Source organism: Delphinapterus leucas, chromosome 2 (assembly GCF_059928025.1).
Source record: "Delphinapterus leucas isolate spDelLeu-1000000601 "Yukka" chromosome 2, BTC_Dleu_Yukka2, whole genome shotgun sequence".
Taxonomy (NCBI): Eukaryota; Metazoa; Chordata; class Mammalia; order Artiodactyla; family Monodontidae; genus Delphinapterus; species Delphinapterus leucas.
In genome coordinates this window covers 170,678,512-170,700,025 of record NC_143130.1, presented here as the reverse complement: position 1 = coordinate 170,700,025, position 21,514 = coordinate 170,678,512, and the positions used below count along the sequence as shown (strand labels likewise).

Genomic DNA, 21,514 nt, shown 5'->3' with positions numbered 1-21,514 from the left:
CAAAAAGGAAGCCATTGACCTCAGCCACCTTGTGCTATAGCTGAGTCACAACTAAGTCTGCAGTATTAAGGGCAGTCCCATTATCTCCCATTATCTAGGGCAACACTTCTGGTGCCACCCCTACTAGTTCCCCTACTGAATACCCAAAGTGCACTGTATATGGAATTAGGAACAGAAACAGAACATTCTTAGAAACTTGAATAAAGAGGGGACCTCCTCCAAAGCCCAACTTCATAGCTGGAGATTTTTTTGTTTGTTTGTTTTTTGAGGTACACGGGCCTCTCACTGCTGTGGCCTCTCCCATTGCGGAGCACAGGCTCCAGACGCGCAGGCTCAGGGGCCATGGCTCACGGGCCTAGCCGCTCCGCGGCATGTGGGATCTTCCCGGACTGGGGCATGAACCCGTGTCCCCTGCATCGGCAGGCGGACTCCCAACCACTGCGCCACCAGGGAAGCCCATAGCTGGAGATTTTGACAAAAGCTTCTTAGAGAGTCTTGGAGGAAGTATACAGGTGCTGGTTTGTCTCAAAGCGTAAACGCACACATCAGTCCCCTAGCTATATCAATGGAGTCTTCAGTTTACCATGAAAGAGACTTTCTTTGTTCCCATTACCTCATTCCACTTTTGCTTCTATTGACCGAGTCACTAGATCATGGACAAGCACCAGAGTTTGTTCAACCACCCTGATTTCTGCTCATAAAAGCTTTTCCTAAGCCCATAAATGAGAAGAGTCTCATCTCATCGGATACAGGAGATAAAACTGCTACTCAATGCCAAATAAATGTTAGCCAAAGCTGGAGATAACTGTCTCCTCATTCCTAAGGAAAATCAGAAGTGATATGGTCCAGGATAATAGGTTTGCTTGATTTATGGGACTAGCTAAGAGATGTGGTCATAATTCATTTTTGCTTTTGGGTTGTCACAAGTAATAGGCTAACCTGCCTTCTAAATTAAAAAAAAAAAAAAAGAACAAAAGTAATGATTAACTAGACATAAGATGAATTTAAAAAATACATATTCTGATTATCTTAGCATAGATTTATTCTCAGCTTGCTCCTATGATCATCATAAAGTCAAGTGTATATTTTGTTCAGTTCCGGATAGCTGAAAAGAAGCTATTCATCTATGATCTCAATAATCTAGAAGAAACATAGATAAGCTGGGCCATGTTCAGAGAAGTAGGTACAGGATGATATGGAAGACTGATACATATCAGGAGGAATACCAAATGACCAGGGATGTGTGGTTTAGAAAAGCCTGAGGAAACAAGCAACTGGTGGCTCTCTTCAAATATCTAAAAATTACGTGAGAGAGTCTAGACTTGCTTTGTGTGGCCCCAAAGGTTAAAAATTCACTATAAGGAAGACATTTTTGTCAGTCATGTTCAAAGATGAGATGTCGTACATTCCCAGGTCCTGGAAGCGTTTGAGCAAAGGTTGGATCCACTTCATGGAGCTGCTGAAGAAGAGATTCCAGCACCTGCTGGGTGACTAGATGATTGACATATATGGTTTCTATCACCCTTTCGGTCTGAGATTCTGCGACTCAGCTCACCTCTCATTCTCAGTGGCTGTCCCTCCAGGTCAGGGTTTAGGCACGTTGGCACATTACACTGGCGTTTCCCAGGCTGTATCTGTTCTGTGGATAAATAGAACATTTCAGTCTTCATTGCGGTCAATTGCGCACAATTCACAATACAAAGAATTTAACCAATAATCTCTTGGGGCCATTCTGTGGTGATTGTTACTGTTGATTATTAACATTTACAGGAAACATCCTAGATTTTAGGGTAGGGTTGCTTGGGGTTTCACTACAAACCTGCCATTCAGGTGTATGAGATGCAGCTGAAAGCAGGAGAGTATCTAAAACCATCCCTAAGAGTCCAGATTCTCTAATCCCTCCCCCACAAAAGCTCAGATCGCAAATCTCTTGATATGAAATGAAAAAAATGAAAGGCTAATGTCACAGCCATGAATGACATGCAAATCAATAAATACATAAGTGATCATTTGTGGCAATGACCAGATAGATCGTACAGAAAACATGTGGAACTGGTAGCAAGGAAATGACAGGCATTTGACTGAGGGCTGCAGAACAGGAATAAGGGGACAGGGGCAAATGGAGGAGTAGTGCTTCAGGAACATTTTTTTCATGTGAAAGATGAGGCAAAGAAGCAAGCCATCAGATACGCATGGGTGGAGAAGAGGCAGGTATCCTCTGAGCGAGCAGGTGCATGCTGAGGCGAGTCGATCATGACCCATGCTTTAGGCTGCCTTTCTCAGTGTGTCTGCATGACCAGATTTGTTCTTCTGGAGACTAGCAAGTCACTGAATCAACGTATGTGGTATAAAGTGACATGCCACGTAACAAAAAACTCCACACTCATCGACTCTCTCTGGTCTTGGATTTGGGGAGAATTTTTATGACACTAATAAGAAAAAAGAATATTGAGATGAAGCTCTAGGAGGACTTGGTGACTAGCAAACCAACTTGGAGGATGGAAAACAAGCCCAGGAAAACTCAGACGAAAGAAATTCAGACAGCATGTAAATGGTTAAGTATTAGATGATAAACCAGAGTGACATGAACAAGGCTGAGGTTTAGTTGAAAAGTGAAACATTCAGTTAAATGGGTTATTTGGCATCATGTAGTTTTTTCTTTAGATTAAAATTTGGATTAGAAATTGAGATCTATTTGCCTTTTTAAAGCTCTACAGAGTCAATCAAACTAAGCTGTAATTGTAGTCAGAATCTAAAATGGATAGCTTAGGTTGAGCTTGCTACAGAGAACAGCAGCATGGTCAAATAATCTTCAGGTCAGCCTAACGAAAGATGGGCATTTAATGATCAGAGAATGAACCTAACAAAAGCTTCCATTCTCAGTTTTACATAGCACGAGCTCAGTAAAGAGAGGAACAAAGTCCTCTTTGGTGTGAACAGAAAAGCTTCACCCAAACCCAGTAAACCCTCAAGGCTGGTTACTCAATGTCTTTCTCCTTGTCTCCCTTGCCCGTTGGCTTTTGGCCATTTCATTATTCACTACCACTTATCACTAAAAAGAAGACAAAACACTAAACCTTTAAAATGTTAAGAACCTTAATAAAGGCCAGGAGAGTTGAAATTATCTGTTAAATATAGGATTGGGTATGGTGTGTAGGATTTAGTTATCTAGACTAGCTCTCTTTTTTTTCTTGAAGAACAGTGGGGAAAATAAGACGAAATATATGTAAATATTATGGTTATGAAAAATTAACAGTATCTCAATATTTTGGTTTTGTGGACACTGTAATTCCTGGTCATGAAGAAAGCTATTAAAATAATTTCATATAACTGTAGCCAGAAAGTATACTAACCAAGATACAAAAATAGTCCTATCCAAGTGTTGGCCCCCAGAGCATATCACAGTAGTAAACCCTGGCATTTTCAAAGTGCATGCATCTTGCAAAAAGCTTTCACATATATAATCTTGTAATCAAATGACCCATTTAATTAAAAAAGAAAAAAAGAAAAGGCAGGCACTCAAAAGAGCAGAATTGCAGCAGTACTACTGGTTTGAGAAAGTAGTACGTGTGCAGAACGTGGTAACAAAGTTTAGAAAATGCAGAGCGATCATGTTTAAAATAGACATGTCATGGCGGTCAATTCTTACTTTAAAATTGAGGTTAGAGGCAGTTCCATCGTATGAGCATGAGGGTGTGCGGCTGCAACCTGGTGACCCTGCTGACTAAAACACAGAGCTCATATTCCCAAACCTACCGGCAGATCATGACGTCACTAAGCTGACATTTGTTATTACTGTTATTATTACTATCAATAGTCCCTCATTTTTGATAATTCAGAGTTTATAAAACAGAGAATATTGATAATCTGGTGTTTTGTTTTCTAATTTGCATCATGAAATCATAGTTCCATTCCCTCCTTTATGCATTTATATCATTTAACCCCCAAAGAGATAGCCTAACATCTGGTATCTGGGTCTTAGAGGAAAACAAACAAACAAACAAAAAAAAAAGAGCTGGACCAGCCGAGATGGAAGAACCGGTGGCTCTAGAATACTTGGAAAGTTTAAATAGACTTATTAATTAATTACCTTAGGTTAAAAAAATTGTTTGAACCACAGAATATGAGAAAAAATCTATTCCTTCACAAGGAAGCAGAGGGGACACAGAGAAAGTGGCATTCGCTAATCTGAGAGGTAAAACAAGAAGAAAAGGCTTGACCCACCAGTGTCCCAGTTGCTGATGTTATGGGGGGCGCTAGACTGATGCTCCAGCTGTCGCTTCATTAACTGGCTCATTGTCAGAGCTCCCAGGGATCCCCTTTTCATCTGCCTATACTGAGCTATATGGAGGAAATTAGGAGATAATTACTAGGGGGAATAAATATGCACAGCACACAAAGGCTCTACACATCCATACAGAATCTTAATTGAACCTTCGTTGGCTATTCATCATTGTTTAGTGAGTTGTATGCTCCTGTCCAGATGAAAAACTAAGGCACTATGCTATTTCTGGTGCCTGTCTTCACTCGATAAAGAAAGAAACAGTGCCTATGAGCACTTATCTGTAGCCTGTAAATATTTACCCCAGTTACAACAATATGATATTTTCATTTACTTTTTAATTTATATACTCTGCCTTGTTCCCAAAAGGATTCAAGACAGATACTACTACTTTGAATTTATAGCTTAACTTTCTTTAATGGAGCTGTGCATACATACATAGTTTCAGTTTCCATTATATCCCTCTGAGGCCCCTGCGCATGTGTGTGTGTTTGTGTATGTACATGCATACTTTGGAGTAGGATGACACATATCAACCCCAATTTTTAGGGAGAAATTGAAGCAAATGAAATTATGTTCCTTGGAACCAACCAGCAAATGAGGTGGTCGTAAAACCAAAACATGTTGACTCCAAAGTCAATGCTGTTTTCAATCTCTGTATGAGCCTCTGCCTACTGTTGGAAAAATGTGAATTGAATAACATTCCACAAGTATATTCTAGTACACATCTTTGTTTTAAAAAAAAATAGTGGTAACATTTTTATCTTGCAATTAGGCATTGACAAATATCCCATGATTGATAAGTCACGTACATAAGCATCTCCAAACTGGAAAAACAGTGAAAAGCACTTCTGACAACAGACTGCTGAGTGAGAAAGCAACCTGTCTCCTACCCTCCTATCCCTCCTCAAGTGGTCCCACCAATCCCTGCCACCAGCCCAGTGAGAAAGGAAGAGCATCGCTAAGAGACCTTTTATACATGATCCCAAACAACTGGATATTTGAGAACTCGTGGTTATTCACTCTCTTATAAGGACAATTTCAGAAACTGAAGCTCTGAAATACACGGTCTAGAAGGGGATGGTAGAAACCGAGATGTCTTTATGGCCCTAGAAAGCCTTACGTGTTATACACAGGTTTCACAATCATGGTACCAGGGCAGCAACTTGGTGTGATGCGAAATCAATTATGATGTTATTTTTAATGTAATTAGCATGCTGTTTGATTCATGGTGGTCATGGCATGTTTAGCTACAAAATAATCAGCTGATAAACTGAGCAAAAAAGAGGGGTGTGATGAGAATTCTTGTGTCTTGGAGTCCATGTTAACTGAATTCATGGAAATGACTATGCAAACTAATGAAAAATCTGATTCTTGTGGTTGATTGGTAAATTTTGCAATTTCATGGTTCACTCGAAAGTGCAGCTCCAGGTAAAATCCAAAGGCAGAAATCTTTTAGAAAATTTAACAAATTTCAAGTAAAATTCAAAAGCAGAAATCTTTTGGAAGATCGACAAATTTAAAAATTAGCCCCATCTATCAGACAAAATCAAAGAAGGGTTAAAAACCTCTAGTGATTAATTTCTCCAGTCCTCAGTATTTTTTTAAAGACAGAAGAATTCCCTGAGAGTAAAGTCCCTTAATGTTTAGCTCAGTGTGTAAAGCACCTGGCATTATGTCTCTAAGAACACACCACCAAGAGCTATCCAATACATGCTTTAAATGGAGAGAAGGAGGAAGGTGGAAATTTAATGATGCACTATGCTGAATCCAAAAGGGCTAGATTCAATCATGACTTCAGGATCATGATTCATTGATACATTTATTTTATGATACATGTAACTAGCACTGAAGTCAAACTGACTTAAGTCATCCTATCTCAAATTATATCCAACTTGGAATTCTAACTATAATTCACTTTTTTCAGATGACTCATGCAAATTAGGAGAAGATACACTTTCATGATTTTAGTATCTATGGACTTAAAAATGGGCATTTTTTCATGTTATAAAACAGATTTTTTGTGATAAAAGAAGAACAATTAGATTCAGAATGAGGCGTTCTTCTTTGCTGCCAAAAGGGCAAATAACTGTTACTTGAAAATGCTTTCTTAGAATTTCTGTAATCTCTATTATAACTGAATTTGAATTATTCTAAGGCAGTGTGGTATACTAAAAAACACCATGGGCTTGAAAAATCAAACAGACCTAGCATCAATTCCTGTCTCTATCACTTAATAGCCGTATGACTTTAGGCAAGTCACTTAGCCTCTCTGAACCTGTTTCTTAGTCTATTAAAACTGGGTCAATAATATCTGCCATGCAGTGCTGACGCAAGGATTTAATAAGACAGCAATGTGTTAAGAGAGCAACCACTTAGCACAGTGCCTGGAACATGGTGTCAAATAATTGGTAGCAGTTATGACTATTATGTCTGTAAATGCCTGGAGAACAAGGGGTGTCTTATTCATTCACCTGTGATCACCAGTACCAAGCACAGTGCCTGGCACTCAGCAGACACTTAATAAGCAGTTGCTGAATGAATGAAAGCATGAATAAATGAATGATGAAGATGACGATGTTGTTCCATACTACCAGTCCAGCATTTAAGTTAAGATGTTTATCTGGTTTTCAGGATCATCTTTATTTCAAAAGACTGTCAAAGGAAAATTCACTAGCCCTTGAGGCAGTGGCCACATGGAACACAAAATACACCAGCACAGATGACAAGGGTTTGCAGAAGTTGCACCACTGTTTGTATCTCTGATTCCTACTGAGAATTTCCCATGCTAAAGTCTTTTAATTGACTCCACTGAGCCAGGTGGACACCCTTATTTTCACCTCAGTGGAACTCAAGCTCCTCAGGGGCAAAATATAGGACCCAACAAACAAGGTAGTTTCAAAATACTGAATAGTTGCCTCCAGTAGATCCAGTAATACTTCATGCCATTTTAATTTTCCAGTCCAAAAGCGCTATATTCAATAATAACTTTGGGATCATGATATATCTGATACATTTATTTGATGACAACTTAGATACAAATTTTGTCAATGATGGCGGTGATTCAAATTAAACAAAGGTGTTTCATGTAAAATTCTGTCACAGACAATGTTTTTCACTTGTCCCAAAACCAGTTCCATGTTTTATGTTTAGGCTAGTCATACATAATACTTATTTTATTGAATTATCCAGTGATTATACCTTAACAAATTAGGATTCTTGGCCTATCAGTAGCTGTACTGATTTATCAAACACTTGAGATGCTGACAAAAGTGGGCCTATGTCTCAGGGTCTCTGAGAACATACAACATAGTATTACCTAGGAAGCTAACACAACGTTAAAAAGAAGAAGAAAAAAACAATACCAAGAGTGTGAAAATTGAAAACTATGCAGCAGATAATGTTCCAAATCAATGTACAGGTGAAATGATCACCAAAGGAAATCTTACTTGATATTGAAGAATGGCTGCTTGTTTCTGGCACACCTGCTTCTAATGTGGGGGCAGATGAGCATTCTCGTGGCATTTCCAAAGTTGAAAGTCCTTTAGTAGTAGGATCTACAAACAGAAATATTATTTAAAACTCAGGACGTTGATTAAAAGCAAGTTCAAGAACCTTTTTCATATATTTTCCCCTCTTGCCCAATTCTCCCATTCAAATCATTATATACTTTCTGGCCCTACTAACTACATTAATGGAATCACATACACACTGGTTTCAAAGTTCCGTGGGAGCTGTGTCCACATTATATTCTGCATGTGTTGCTGTGCCTCTCAGAAATTAACGACAGCACAGTTACAAAGCTAGAGCTCAGCATGCTCATATCACATATCTTTGCACCTTTCCGCAACTGAATTTCTTTTCATACAAAACCCAAAGGCACCTACAGTTGATCCACCTATATCATTCCACCACTCCACCTTTGTCTGGCAATTTCCTCCTCATCACTTACATCTCAATTTATATAGACAATTCCTCCTCCAGAAAAGCATCCAGGACCCCCACCCCCAGATTCAAACAAAAAACTGAATCATGTGACCCTCTTATGCAATCCCAGAACACCCTGTCCTAACCTGTACCAAAATGAATACGCCATAATGTAACTGTCTGTTTACCGGTCTACAACCTTTGCTAAATCATAAGTAATTTCAGAGCAGGGACTGTATCTAACTTGGAATAATTACTTACCAATTACTCAGGTTTTCGATTTTATTAGTTGAGCAAGAAAGACGTATCATTTGCTTCTGCTGTTGACAGATGCATCTAAGGTAAAATATTTTCTGCATATAATATTGTCTTTTTCATCTATGAATAATGGGAAACAAGCTGTCCCACGTTATTCTAGGTAAAGATTATCCTTTACAGCTTTTTGAAAAGTTTAGTGGGTTATCTTGGCAAACCCCTAAAACTTTTTTATAAACTTCCTTGACATCTTAAGCAACACTCACTGTATATTGAGCTCAATGAGCAGCCAGGAATTACCACTATGGGCTTCCATGATTATAACATGTCCACCCTAAATGGCTCCAAGTTCTTAAGCTTCATGACATCTGTCTCCTCCTTTTCAGGTTATCAATTGTTTTTCTTGCCACAGAGCAAGTCACCATACATTCACACATACATAAAATATAAGTATGCAGATGCTATTCTACTATTGGGTGATCATTAAACTTATTAAACTGTCAGAAATAAAAGTAAAATAGATCCTAGGTGAGGGCTGAGGAGAAAAGCTTTTAAGCACTGATTTTGGAACATCTATTTTTGGTTCTCAGAGGTCTTTCTGAATAGATACATTTGCCAGATAAATACTTTCTTGGTAACAAAAGAAGTATAACTGTTACAATGTTTCCCAAACTCTCCAAATACAGCATAAAAATAACTACCCATTAAAAATTCCTTAGTGATTAAGCTATTGCTTTTCTCCTAGGTATTCTCCACAAACCACAAGTTTAAAACATGCATAATTACCTATCTTACCCTTATCTGCTTCTGGTTTACATTTGCTGCTACTCTGGCATAATAATCCCACCGATAATGTAGAACAAGAAAGCTTAAAGGCAAGAATTCTTTAACAGATTATTGAGACTTTTAGAGTCTCGATACGCTTATTAAAATCCTTGGTATCTTTAATTTTAAAGAAACGTCATAACTGTAAGATACTTATTAATAATCATTAGTGTACCAAGATTCTTTAAGCCAGGGAATTTTTGCTCAGTCCTAAATCATTTTATGAAGCCTTCCATTTGTATATAGTTTAAGACAACAAGTATTTGAATAGAGCTATACACTTAGCTTAAAATTCTTCTATTCAATTTTTTATACTGATGTGAAGAAAATGTCATGTTATCGATTCATTCATTCATCAAATATTTGCCACCACTCTACTAGGTACTTGGGATACAATCAAAGAACAAACCAGAGAAAATTTCTTGCCTTTGAGAGAACAGTGGGGACAGACAGACAATAATTAACATACATAAAAGTAAATAAATTATTGTATATTAGAAGAATAATTCTTTATAGAAGAGAAACAGAGAAGAGAAAGTGATTCTAAGATGCCGGGTAGGGGTGGAAAGGTGGGGTGTGGTCCAGGCCTCATGGGGAACCTGATGTTTGAACAGAGAATTAAAAGAAATGAGAGAGGGAGCCAGGCAGGTATCTGGAGAAGACAGTTTCAGGCTGAGGGACCAGCCGGTGCAAAGGCCCCAAGGTAAGAAAATGTAAGGAGTGTTCAAAAAATGGCAGGAGGCCACTGTGGCTGAATAGAAGAAATGTGGAGAGAACCAAGCAAAATGAAGTCAGAGAACTAATGAGAATCAGGACTACATAAAGCATTTTAGGAATTTAAAGGACTTGACTTTTTACTATGAAAGAAATGGGAGCCAATGGAGGGTTTTAAGCGGAGTAATGGTATAATCTCGTGTTTTAAAGGATCACGGTGGCTGCTGCGTTGGGCAGATATGAAGGCAATACGGGTAAAAGGCAGGAGCCCAGTTAGGAGGCTATGGCAGTTGATCCACATGAGAGATGTTAATGGCTATGTGAGAGATGTTAATGGCTATGTGAGAGATGTTAATGGCTCAGACCAGGGTGGAAGCAGGGCTGATGGTGAGAAGGAGTAGATTCTGAAGGTAGATTAAGGTGGCCAGATAAAAGAGGACACCCAGTTGAAATTTAATTTGGGATAAAAAACAGAAACTTTTTTAGTATGAGTATGTCCCATGCAGTTTTTGGCAGATGAGGCCCCAATTCTTCACTCCTCTCCGAATCAATGACCGTTGCCATGTAACTTAAAAGTTCCTCCCACTAAAGAGGCAGAGTGTGTTTCCCCTCTTGACTTTGGCTCCAGCCAGGTGATTTGCTTTGGCTCGTGGAAAGTTTGCAGGCATAACATGACCAAAGGCTGGCCAAGCTCCTGTGCAACAGGGCTTGCTCTCCTGTGCCTCTTCCATCACCCTAAGAAAATATTTCCAGGCTTCATGGGTCCCAGGAGGAGGCTGGCCACCCAGTCCAGCCTGGATTAGCTGATCTGCAGATAGCCAACAGCCCTTGAATTGAATAAATGCTTATTGTTATATGTTGCTGATATCTGTATGTTTATTTGTTACACGGCATTATTCCAGCAGTAGGTACCTAATAGAGTTGTCTCAGTATACAGACAGTATGTAAAACTACAAGAGTAGATGAGATCACCAACACACTGAGTGTAGACAGACCTGAGAAAAGGACCAAGGACAAAGACCCTGGGGCACTCCCTCATTAGGGAGTTAAGGAGGAACCGAAAAAAGAGATTGAGAAGGAGTGACCACTGAATATGCAGAAAACCAAGAGAATGTGTATCCCAGAAGCCAAGTGACGTGGGGGTGATCAACTCTGTGAACTATTGAGTCAGAAGATAATATCTAAGAGCTGACCATTGGATTTAGCAGTGGAGGCCACTGGTGACCTTGACAAGTGAAGTTTGGGTGAACTCTGGAAGCCTCATAGGAATGATGCGTACTTTTTAGAAAGAATAGTATGGGAGAAAATTGGGAATAGTGATAGTACAGATAACTCCTTAAAAAGTTTTGCTAAAACCTAGAGGGTATTATGCTAAGTAAAGTAAGCCAGACAGAGAAAAACAAATACTCTATGATTTCCCCTATATGTGGATTCTTAAAAACAAAACAAGTGAACAAGCAAAAGAGAAACAGATTCATAGATACAGAGAACAAACTGGTGGTTGCCAGAGAGGAGGGGGATGGAGGGATGGACAAAATAGGTGAAGAGGATTAAGAGGCACAAACTTCCAGTTATATAAAATGAGTCATGGGGATGTAACACACAGAATAGGGAATATAGTCAACAATACTGTAGTAGCTTTAAATGGTGATAGATGGTAACTAGACTTATCATGGTGATTATTTTGTAATGCATATAAACATTGAATTGCTATGTTGTACACCTAAAGTTAATATAATATTGTATGTCAATTATACTTCAATAAAAAGGCGGGGGTGTTTTTTGCTAAAAGGGAAGAAGCAAATGGGATAATAATGGGGAGAATTAGGATCAAGAGCTTTTTTAAAAAGAGAGAAATAAGATGATGTTTGTATATTCAAGTCAAAGATACCTTAGAAAAAACTAAGGGAGGAGCAAGAGGGGAGATTTCTGGGCGTACATCCTTGAGTAAGTAAGAGAGATGGAATCATGTCCACATGTGGAAAGGCTGACTTCAGACCAAAACACAGTTCACTTGCAGCCCCAGCTAGGAAGGCCAGGTGTATGGGTGCAGTTGATGGAAGGGAGGCAGGGGAAGGGGTAGGAGGATGTGGAAATCTCTTCAGATTATGTCAAATAGGAAGAGATACTGAAAGTCTGGAAAGAAAAGTCGCTATGAAATAATCAGGAGAATGGAAACGTGAATGGACCAGGGAAATACGGTGTGATGCCAGGTAGCTTTAAGGACCCAGTTGAGGTTCATGGTCATGAATTTAAAATAAGACCAGTCAATATTGTTATGCGTTTTGTTCTCCAGCCACACTCATCTGATAGGTACAGGCGTTGGTAGATGGAAAGGCAGATTTGATGAGGGCTGTGTTTAGCCAAGCAAGTCTGAAAAAGCAGAGGTCAGGAATGATGTAGGCAAGAAGGGATTGTAATGATTGACTTGAGAAGGGAAGACATGAAGAAGGGGAGGAACAGTGAGAGGCAATAGGATCAATACAGTGCTGTCCAGAGAGAGAGGAAATGGTAATCAGAGAATGGGAGACACTGGACTGACACCATGGACAGGCTGCAGTTATTGATAATAACAAGTTCTGTGATATGACCATAGGAATAAGTAACTGAGTGAGGGTGGAAGATGAAAAAAAAAAGTCTCTGGGGAAGACGAATTCGAGGAACTGAGAAGCCAGAGTGTCAGAAAACACTGCACTAAGACACTGTACTATGTGTATTAATACTGAAATCAACAAGAATTAAGACAGGAATAGTTTAGGAAAGAGTAAAAAGAGCCAGGAATTAAAACTGTCAATAAATGAGAAAGTCAGGGTAAGTAATGTGAGACTCAGAGCTGGGTGTTTTTAAAGACAAGGTGGGAATGGTCTGAAGGGGGAAATGATGAGGAAGGAAGATGCCTACACCCTGGCCCTAGTCCAAGGACATGCTTCCTCAGGGAAGAGCTGGGTTTCCATTAGACTAAGAAGGGAAAGGAAACAGAGCACATGAAGGACCATGAATTTCTGATGGAGGAAAAGTTTCAGGAATTGCGATAAGGTGGGAGAAAGGACCTGGACAGGAGATGTGCAAGGCCTTATGGAAATTAGAGTGAGAGAGATGAAGGGTGATCTGGAGCTTCTTGCAGGGACTGACATGAACAGAAGGAAAGTACACAATGCCGTTAGACTTGGTAGACTCAAGGCAATTAGCAATGGCAAGGCTGTGAGTCCAGGCCTCCCTTGACTATGACTGATAGAGGCAAGAAGGTCTCGGGAAGCCTGAGTCTTGCTCTGAGCACATGGCCCTCCTTCCAACACCCAGCAAGGAAGGGTAGCTCTGCATGTCTGTGGCAGGTGGGACACTACGCAGATATAAAATGATTATGACAGTATAACCTATATTATAAAAATTTAAAATACGTATCATCTTAATTGTCAGATACTTTCCTTCTTGCTCTGGTAACAAATATATTAATATAATACCAATCTCCTCCCTGGTAGCCTGGGGAACAACCTGACATAAGGATGAATAAAGAAAGCAACACACACACACAAACATACATACCACAACCTATATACAACCTATATATCATATATACCCACCCTATTGACCTCATATAGTTTCTTATATACCCACCCTACAGACCTTATATGGTTTCTTATATACCCACCTATAGGCCTCTATAGTTTCTAGGTCAGTGCTTTGCTCCATCTATATGCAACAATTTTCTTGGCTCCAAATAATAAAAGGGTGTCCCAGTTTCCCAAGAAACCTTCTTACACTTTCTTGTTATTATGAGAATCTTTTTCTTCCCCCTGCCTGGCTGGAGCATGGCCTTTTCCAAATACATTAATGTTCATTTGACAAGTTTTTACAGAGCCCCTTGAAGGTACACAGCTCTGTCCTGTGAAGTAGAGAACAATTGGAAAGCTCAGGAAATGCCCGGGGCAAATAAAAGGGCTGAGCCTGTTCTCTGAGGAGTTGCTTTTGTTATGGAGTGGGGGAGAAGTGCTGTGTGACCTGGGGCAGGGCATGTCCCCTCCTCCGAGTGTCAGTGTCCTCTTATAGGAAATGAGGGATTATACTAGAGGTCCCCAAGATTTTTGCCAGTGCTCAATGTTCTGTAGTCTATGGATCTACTAAAATAATCATCCCTGGCCAATCTCATTTTTCCTAGAGATTCACATTCTTTTTTGTTTATTTTTAAAATATGGGCTGAGAAATGACGCAACATTCTGATCAGTATTATGATAACAGAGCAGAGAACTGTGTTTTAGGATGAGGTGGACTACCAGCTTGTCACTTTTTCAAGTTAATCTTTCTTGGAAACAGTGCCTCCAAGGAAACACAAGAAACAGCATTTGAGGCAGGAAGTGCTCGTACTATAACAACTTCACCATCAACTGGTGACCATGGATTAGAGTCTAGGTTGTAACTGGGCTCTTTTTGGTTCCTGAGGGCACACAATGTCTGCCAGACTGCTGATACTTGCTTAGAATATGTAACCAGTATAGACCCTAAGTGACTATACAGTCAATTCTTAATCATTCCAAGCACTCTGCTTTATTTTAGCCCTTCATGATATTTTAGCTGTATCATTATTCACTAAAGTATAGCAGGAAAAAAAAGAAAGCAATAAGAGTACAATTAATGACTTTTGCTGTTTGAGGAAAACGAAAATGATACTTGGAATGTCTTGATATGAATTAATCATTGCCTCTTGTTGTCAAGGATGATCAAGAATTGAGTGCAGAGTTTAGAAACAACCAATACAGAAACATTTATGGAGCCAATAGAACCACATCTGAATCCAACACACTCCAGTAAGCAGGAAGGGTTCAGAGTGATAATGAAGCAATTATAATGTCATTCCTTGACATTTTAAAATTTAGAGTTTGATGCGTATCAGTACCAAGACCCTAACAAGTAAAATGCAGAAACTTGAACGTAAGGCTGGGAGGAAGAAGAAAGACGCGCTCACCTGGATCTTTCTGATCTCCCAATTTGTCTAGAATGTTGAAGGAAATGTCAAGGTACTCTCTCTGGATGGCACTGACCGCAATCTTCCTCTGTTTCCTCTGCCTGGGGACAATCTGAATCTTAAATTCAGATTCCTCAGCAACCTCCTCTTCTGCCTTCCTTTCAGGGTTCTGTTCTGCGTCTGATTCAGCACTGGCGTCTGGCTTCTCAATTTCCATTGGATTCTCCGAATCTTCAGGGACTTTGAGGAGGACAGTTTTTGCCCCTGAACTTGGCATCAGCCCACCGGGCTTCCCTTCCTCAGTGCTGGGCTCAGGGTTATCGTCCAGTGACATCTCAGGGAGAGCAAGCGTCTTCTGAAGGAGGTCTCGTTTTTGCTTAAGCGTGAGCGGGCTGCCACAGGAACACCCCTGCAGCTCCTCAGGCTTTGATAATTCTTCGGAGTCCGTGGGGTCTTCCAGAGCTATGAGAGGGGAGTCCCTGTCACCCGCCGACTGGTTATTTCCTGAGTCCTTAGAAGAAAAGTCTTTGGAACAGTCTTCCACGCTTACTTGCACGAGGGGCGTCGTACTGAGGCTGAGGGCAGAGGGGCGGTTGCGGATGGAGGGAGAGGAAGCAGCATCCTTACCAGAGGTACCATCGTCCCCTTGGTCCATGGTCTCCTCTTCATCGCTCTCTACTATTCGGAGAGGGGGAAGAGGTTCAAACACAAGGGAGTCGCTGTCCGATGTTGAGAGCGGAGAGTGTTTTTCAGGCCCAGATGCTGAATCTGAGGACAAGTCTATCAGATCTAAATCCTCTTTGGGAGCAGGCTTTATTGGGGAATCCACTTTCACCTCAAATGTCTCCATGCAGTTTAACCTAACTTCTGGTATTACAGGCCTCCGAGCTTCTTGAAAACCTTCCAGAGCCGGGTTCTCGGGGATTTCGGCATTGTCAGACCTCGTAGCAGAGTTCTGTCTAGACCGTCCATGGTCATGCTGTCTTTGCACGAAATATGCAGCTTGGGCTGGAGGCTTGTCTATGTCACACCGGTCTATGCAGGACTTCCTACGGTGCTCATCTAGCGTAAACAAGAGGGAGTCTGCATTCCCTATATCAAGAGATTTTTGTTTTAAAGAGCGCAGCTTTTTTTTCTGAATGCTTTCTTCTCTCACACAGTGTAGAATGTTGTCTTGTAATGCACCCGTTTCTCTATATTCAGCCAGTTCTATTTCACCTGATTAAAACAGAAAAAGCTAGTACTATTTTACTTGGAGATTTCACCTTTCTCTTCCCCTCAAACTTGGGCATACAATTGGCATCGACCATAATCATAATCCCAGCTCTACCAGAAGGTAAAACTGACCTCCTGGCCAAATTTTCATAAGATTCATTCTAATTTCAAAACCCAGAAAACTTTGGAATGAGAGAACCCCAAAAGGCAGTTTAAGATCTTATTTCTGAAATCGGGCTTCGGGATAATTCCTCAGCTCTGTTCATTTGTGCACAGGAGAGGGGATCGCTTTTGGCTGAGGTGGATCTAGGAAACTTTATTCAAATTGTGTGGAAGAGAAGCAAACATTTTGCAACAAATCAAATCAAGCGATGGCCCTCTAAGACGATCATGACATTAATGATGTATCTGTCAATTCACGTATATATATAAGTGCATATATATATATACTGGTTGTGCATACATATATATCAAATCAACGGTATTAAAAATGTGTAGTAACATAATAAAATTGAGATTTCACCCCCAAAAAATGGTAGAGTACAACATTTCTGCATAAAACTACTAAGAGGAAAAAATTCATACTTCTCTGAACATTCATCTCAACCGGTTGATATTTCACCATTTTGCTGCCGCCTATCCTTTTCAATCTTGCAAAAAAAGTTTGAGACTCTTTATTGCAGGGTCCAGTAGGTGTATCATGAATATCAGATTCATCAAAAACACTATCTTCTTCTAATTGGGGAGAGAAAGTCAAAATTACACTTAAGAGGTTATTCTCTCTTAGGCTGTATCTACACAAGCATTTCATTGAAAGCATTATGGAACACAGCCTGGGGTGGTTCTAAACCAGCCCAAGTCTAGCCTGGCTTGGCATTTCATTCAGGTGTCAAATTATTCATGCGTTGAACAGAGCAACTGTTACAAGTTTGCCCCTCATACTTCATGTCACAGTGGGCAGCATTTTCAAGACAGGCATCTCGATATTCCAATAGGACCTTCATGGGAAAACTTTTCCAATGTACTTAAAACCAGATAACCAATACACGTCAGGAATCTGGGACACTCCTTAAATGTGCCTGCTTTGGGTGAATTTTCAGGCTGATTTGGCAAAAGAAAATTAAACAAAATGAGTGGATCTTGCCCCTTCCAAAAATATATGCCTTCCTGGGATTTGAGAACTGGCATAGACACAGCCTAGCAGTACATGCACCTTAAACTTTGTGAATGCAAAATACTGTACTCTACATTTGGCAATGAAACACACAACACACAGAAAAAGCTTAGAAAAGCCACCAGTCATCTCAAAAGCTCCACAAATGATTATGGACTGATAAACAAAGGAAAAAGAAAACAGAAAATAACATTTCCCCATATTAAAGTAAGAGTTTGCCACAGGTAGCTATTATGAATCCCAGAAAGAATCTTTGACTCTTATGGTCCTGAGGCCTCATAAACAAACTGGTCACTTAGCGTCCTATCAAGCTTGTTTCTATGTTCTCTTCTATCCACATTTGGCTACTTTTAAATCAAAGAGAAACCCAAAAACACAGTAATGAGGAAAAGCTTGCTATTTTGCAACCCATGAAGTCCACTTAATAAATTTTCTTCTTGCATCCTTTAGAAAAGCCAAAGCCATGTACAAAGCAGCAAGAGAAAAGGCTACAAAAATGCATTTAATACCACAGTAAATGGAATTAACCTACTCTTCAAGTTGAACATCACTGAAATCATAGTATTTGGCCTATATTTATATCTACCTGTCTGACAAAATGAGCCTCAGGTGTGATTCTGATTATTTAAGACTTCTTGAGTATAAGGGGAGTACCAGCACAGGGTTAAGTTTTAAGGACCGATCCTGTCTTAAAACACAAGATTCTATAAGTTAATGAAATTTGAAGCAGTAGATGTTAGACAAAGTAATCATAATAATCTTTTTGGTCAAATAAAAAAATAAGCGTTAATGATCAAAATGGATACAAAACTCCCAGCGAACTTCTGCGGTGATGAGGAAGCCTATCAACACAATGATCTGTTTAATTTATTTCCTTTTTAAAAATACTCTCCTTTGAAAAATACAGTTTTTCGAAGAAATCATTGTGTAACTTCCCTTACATAACTTGGAAATAATTCTCAAAATGTACTGAATGAGAGAGATGGAAAGACTTCAAGATGGCTCCTCCCATCCAGAAAGGTTCATCTGGGATTGGCCCAAATACTGAGCCCACATTGACGACATCTATAGTTCAACTGAATCTGTCTAATTTCCCAGAAACTAGGACCTAAGATATTCTTCGGGAAGGATCTGAATGGTACCAGAACTTAATGAACTTAGTTCTGACAGCTCTATCTCTGGCCAACCTAGGCTCTTGGACCTTTTGGCAATAAACGAACAAGTGGAACACTGGCTCCAATCCCTCCTATCCAGACATTTCCAGAGCAGTCCCACCGAAAAGGAATCTATTAACACCACAAAGGGCCACGGGGCACTTGGCTTTCTCCCAGGACTGGATCGATGATGTCACCTTTTACAAGTCTAGTCACCCTGCAACATGCACTAAAGACACACCTTGGCTCTTAAGCTCTCACCTGAAAACATCCAGGCTGGAAGTTTATCTAAAGTTTCATTCTACTGCCTCCTTTGCCGAAAAGCTATCAATATAAAGAGTGTTGATACTGGAAATAATTTAAACCTATGCAGCAAAAATGTTTCATTTCAGTTGCCTTAAATTAATTCTTATTGAATAAGGAGGCTAGGAAAAAGCACTTCAGCAAATTTAGGCTCCATTCAAATCTACGAGCACAAGGTCAGGAGCAAACTAGAGATGGACAAGATTATGGCTCCACTGAGTACCAACCAAGATGTACTTCACAGTCCAAAGCAAGATGTTTCCAACATATAGGAAAAGGTTTACAAAGCCTCCTTAACTAAACAGCAGACAATTTTTTTTACAAAACACGATTTCTTATGAAGGGGGCTTTAGAAGCATATCGATTATTTCTCTTGAGTGTTCATTTTACATAACGAAAGCAGCAACATTCATGGGAAAGTTGGAAAATTAATGAAGCAGTAGGTCATTTTTTGACTCCAGAATGATATCTGGGGGGGCTCCTCTATCATCTAAGAGAAACACTGTGCAGAAATGTATTACGTATGCAAGCTAAGCTTGAGATAGAATTGAGATATGTAAAGTACCTTTTTCTTTTTCGCTGTATCTGCTTATGTTACTGTTGTCACCGCACAGAGGTCCTGCCGCGGCATGGGGCTTGCAGCTATGATATTGTGCGTTGAGTGTATTGACTGTCATGTGAATCAGATGCAGCAGGACCTTGCTGATATCACAGTCTCGGTATGGATACTGCTCAATGAAATGGAGGGAGAAAAATATAAACGGTTATTTTGAAGGGTAAAGTTTTCCACTTGATCTTGCTAGATATTTTTCTCAGTCTCTTCTGGGTATAATAAAAAGAAAAATATAGAAAAGCAGAAACATAAATTCTTATCATGGCCTTATTTTGACAAGGGACTGTATTCCCTTCCTCTTGCACCAAATCATGGATGGCAACGCATGCCATTTTGTAGTTATAAGTCCTTTCAAGAAAATTACCTGGCATAAACATTTGGTGTATGAATACAATTTTTAATAGTTTTCTTGTTTTCTGACATAATAATTAATATATAGATAAGATATGAGGTTCTGAGCATAAAGGGAGATTATTGATCAATATTCATCAGATTTTGCTTCAAGCATTTTGGAGTATACACTGGCATGGTCTACATTTCTATTTTCATTCCAACGGCTCTTTACTTCTCGACACTAATTGTGTATCATGCATCTTCCTCTGAAGGTCAAATTACTATCCTACAGAGATCTCTTAAATGTTCTCTCTAAGAGAATCATTCCACCCAAAAAATGAGTGACTACAGCAACTCACCTTGTAAAGGATGACAAGCAAGGCCTTCAACCACATCTGCCGGATGTGAGGTTTTAGGGACCAGAGAGAACAACGAGGTGGCTGTTGGAAATAATGCCGTAGTTGAGGACAAGAGCAGTATTTGAGCACCTGAACCACCAAGGGGAGAAGGTGTTTTCCCAAATTAATGTTATAGTCCATAACCTGAAATAGGAAAAAACGTAATAACTGAAGGAAAACTATAAAGAGCATTTATAAGCCAAAAGGAAAACTTTGAACCATCAAAACACGGGAGAAATATTTTACAGGTATCTCACAAAATAGTAATAGTAACGGCCAGTACATATAGAGGGGGAAAAATCCTAGCTCACAAGAAATTTAATAACTTGTAACTTAAATAGTTTTAATCTACTTAACTATTTAATTTATCTACTTAATTATCTGTTGAAAATAAATTTCATCTTTTAAAATGTCCTATTAAACTATTAACTAGAATTAAACTAGAATCAATGAAAACACATAGTATTGGTAATTATGTAGGGAAATGGGCATTCTCAGACACCACTAGCAAGAGTATTTCTCAACGTTTCAGGAGAGCAATTTAGAAACATGTATTCAGAAGTAGGAAAAAGCACATAGCCTCTAATACAGCAATTAAATATATCCTAAGGAAATAATCTGACAGGCATTCCCAGATGTATGCATAAAGATATCCAGCATTATAGCCACCGCAAATTGAAAACAACCTCCAGATTCAACAATATGGAATTAAATAAAAGATTGTTTATATGACAACAGAATACTGTGTAGCCATTAAATGGAACATGGTACAAATTTATTTACGTGATATGAACTTCACAATAAATTTTAGGTTTAAAAGATACATATATGTATATATATACATATTCATACACACATCAGGCACATACATATATCAGTATGTATAAATGATCCCATTATTATAAAAAATATGTGCACATATACATATACACACATATGTGTGTATGCATGTATATATGAATGTATGTAAATCTGGAGCCAGTGACATACACCAAAATGTTAGTAAGTTATATTTGTCATGGGTTTCCTGGAGATTTGCATTTTAATTTTTTTCTTATATATCTAAAATAAATATGCATAATGTGAATATAGAAAGAGAGAAGTGAGGGAGGAAGGGAGGTAAAGTTTGGTATCTGAAATGATGTATTCTCTCTCCATCATAGACAGCTGAGTATTAGTGAAGATCCACCTAGTTATCAACACCAGCAAGAGACATACATATTGCTCCCCCTTTGCTTCTCTGTGTTCATTATATTAACGATCTATTTGAGCTAAATAATAACAGCTGCCATCACTGAGTCCCTACCATGAGATAGGCACTGATTAAGGCGTTTGCAATATGTTGTCTCTAATCTTTCCCC

The 21,514-nt window shown here is 39.3% G+C and overlaps 1 protein-coding gene across 1 annotated transcript in view; it reads right to left on the bottom strand.

Annotated features, from left to right (window-relative positions):
- UNC79 (unc-79 subunit of NALCN channel complex) overlaps positions 1–21,514 on the bottom strand; it is a 220,498-nt gene that overhangs the window by 65,478 nt on the left and 133,506 nt on the right. Inside the window, exons 29-35 of the mRNA XM_022576210.3 lie at positions 20,115–20,297; positions 19,375–19,537; positions 16,764–16,913; positions 14,964–16,181; positions 7,732–7,839; positions 4,225–4,341; positions 1,556–1,639 (exon numbers count right to left, since the gene is read on the bottom strand). Coding sequence (XP_022431918.2) covers positions 1,556–1,639; positions 4,225–4,341; positions 7,732–7,839; positions 14,964–16,181; positions 16,764–16,913; positions 19,375–19,537; positions 20,115–20,297 — 2,023 coding nt within the window. The remainder of the gene's footprint in view (positions 1–1,555; positions 1,640–4,224; positions 4,342–7,731; positions 7,840–14,963; positions 16,182–16,763; positions 16,914–19,374; positions 19,538–20,114; positions 20,298–21,514) is intronic.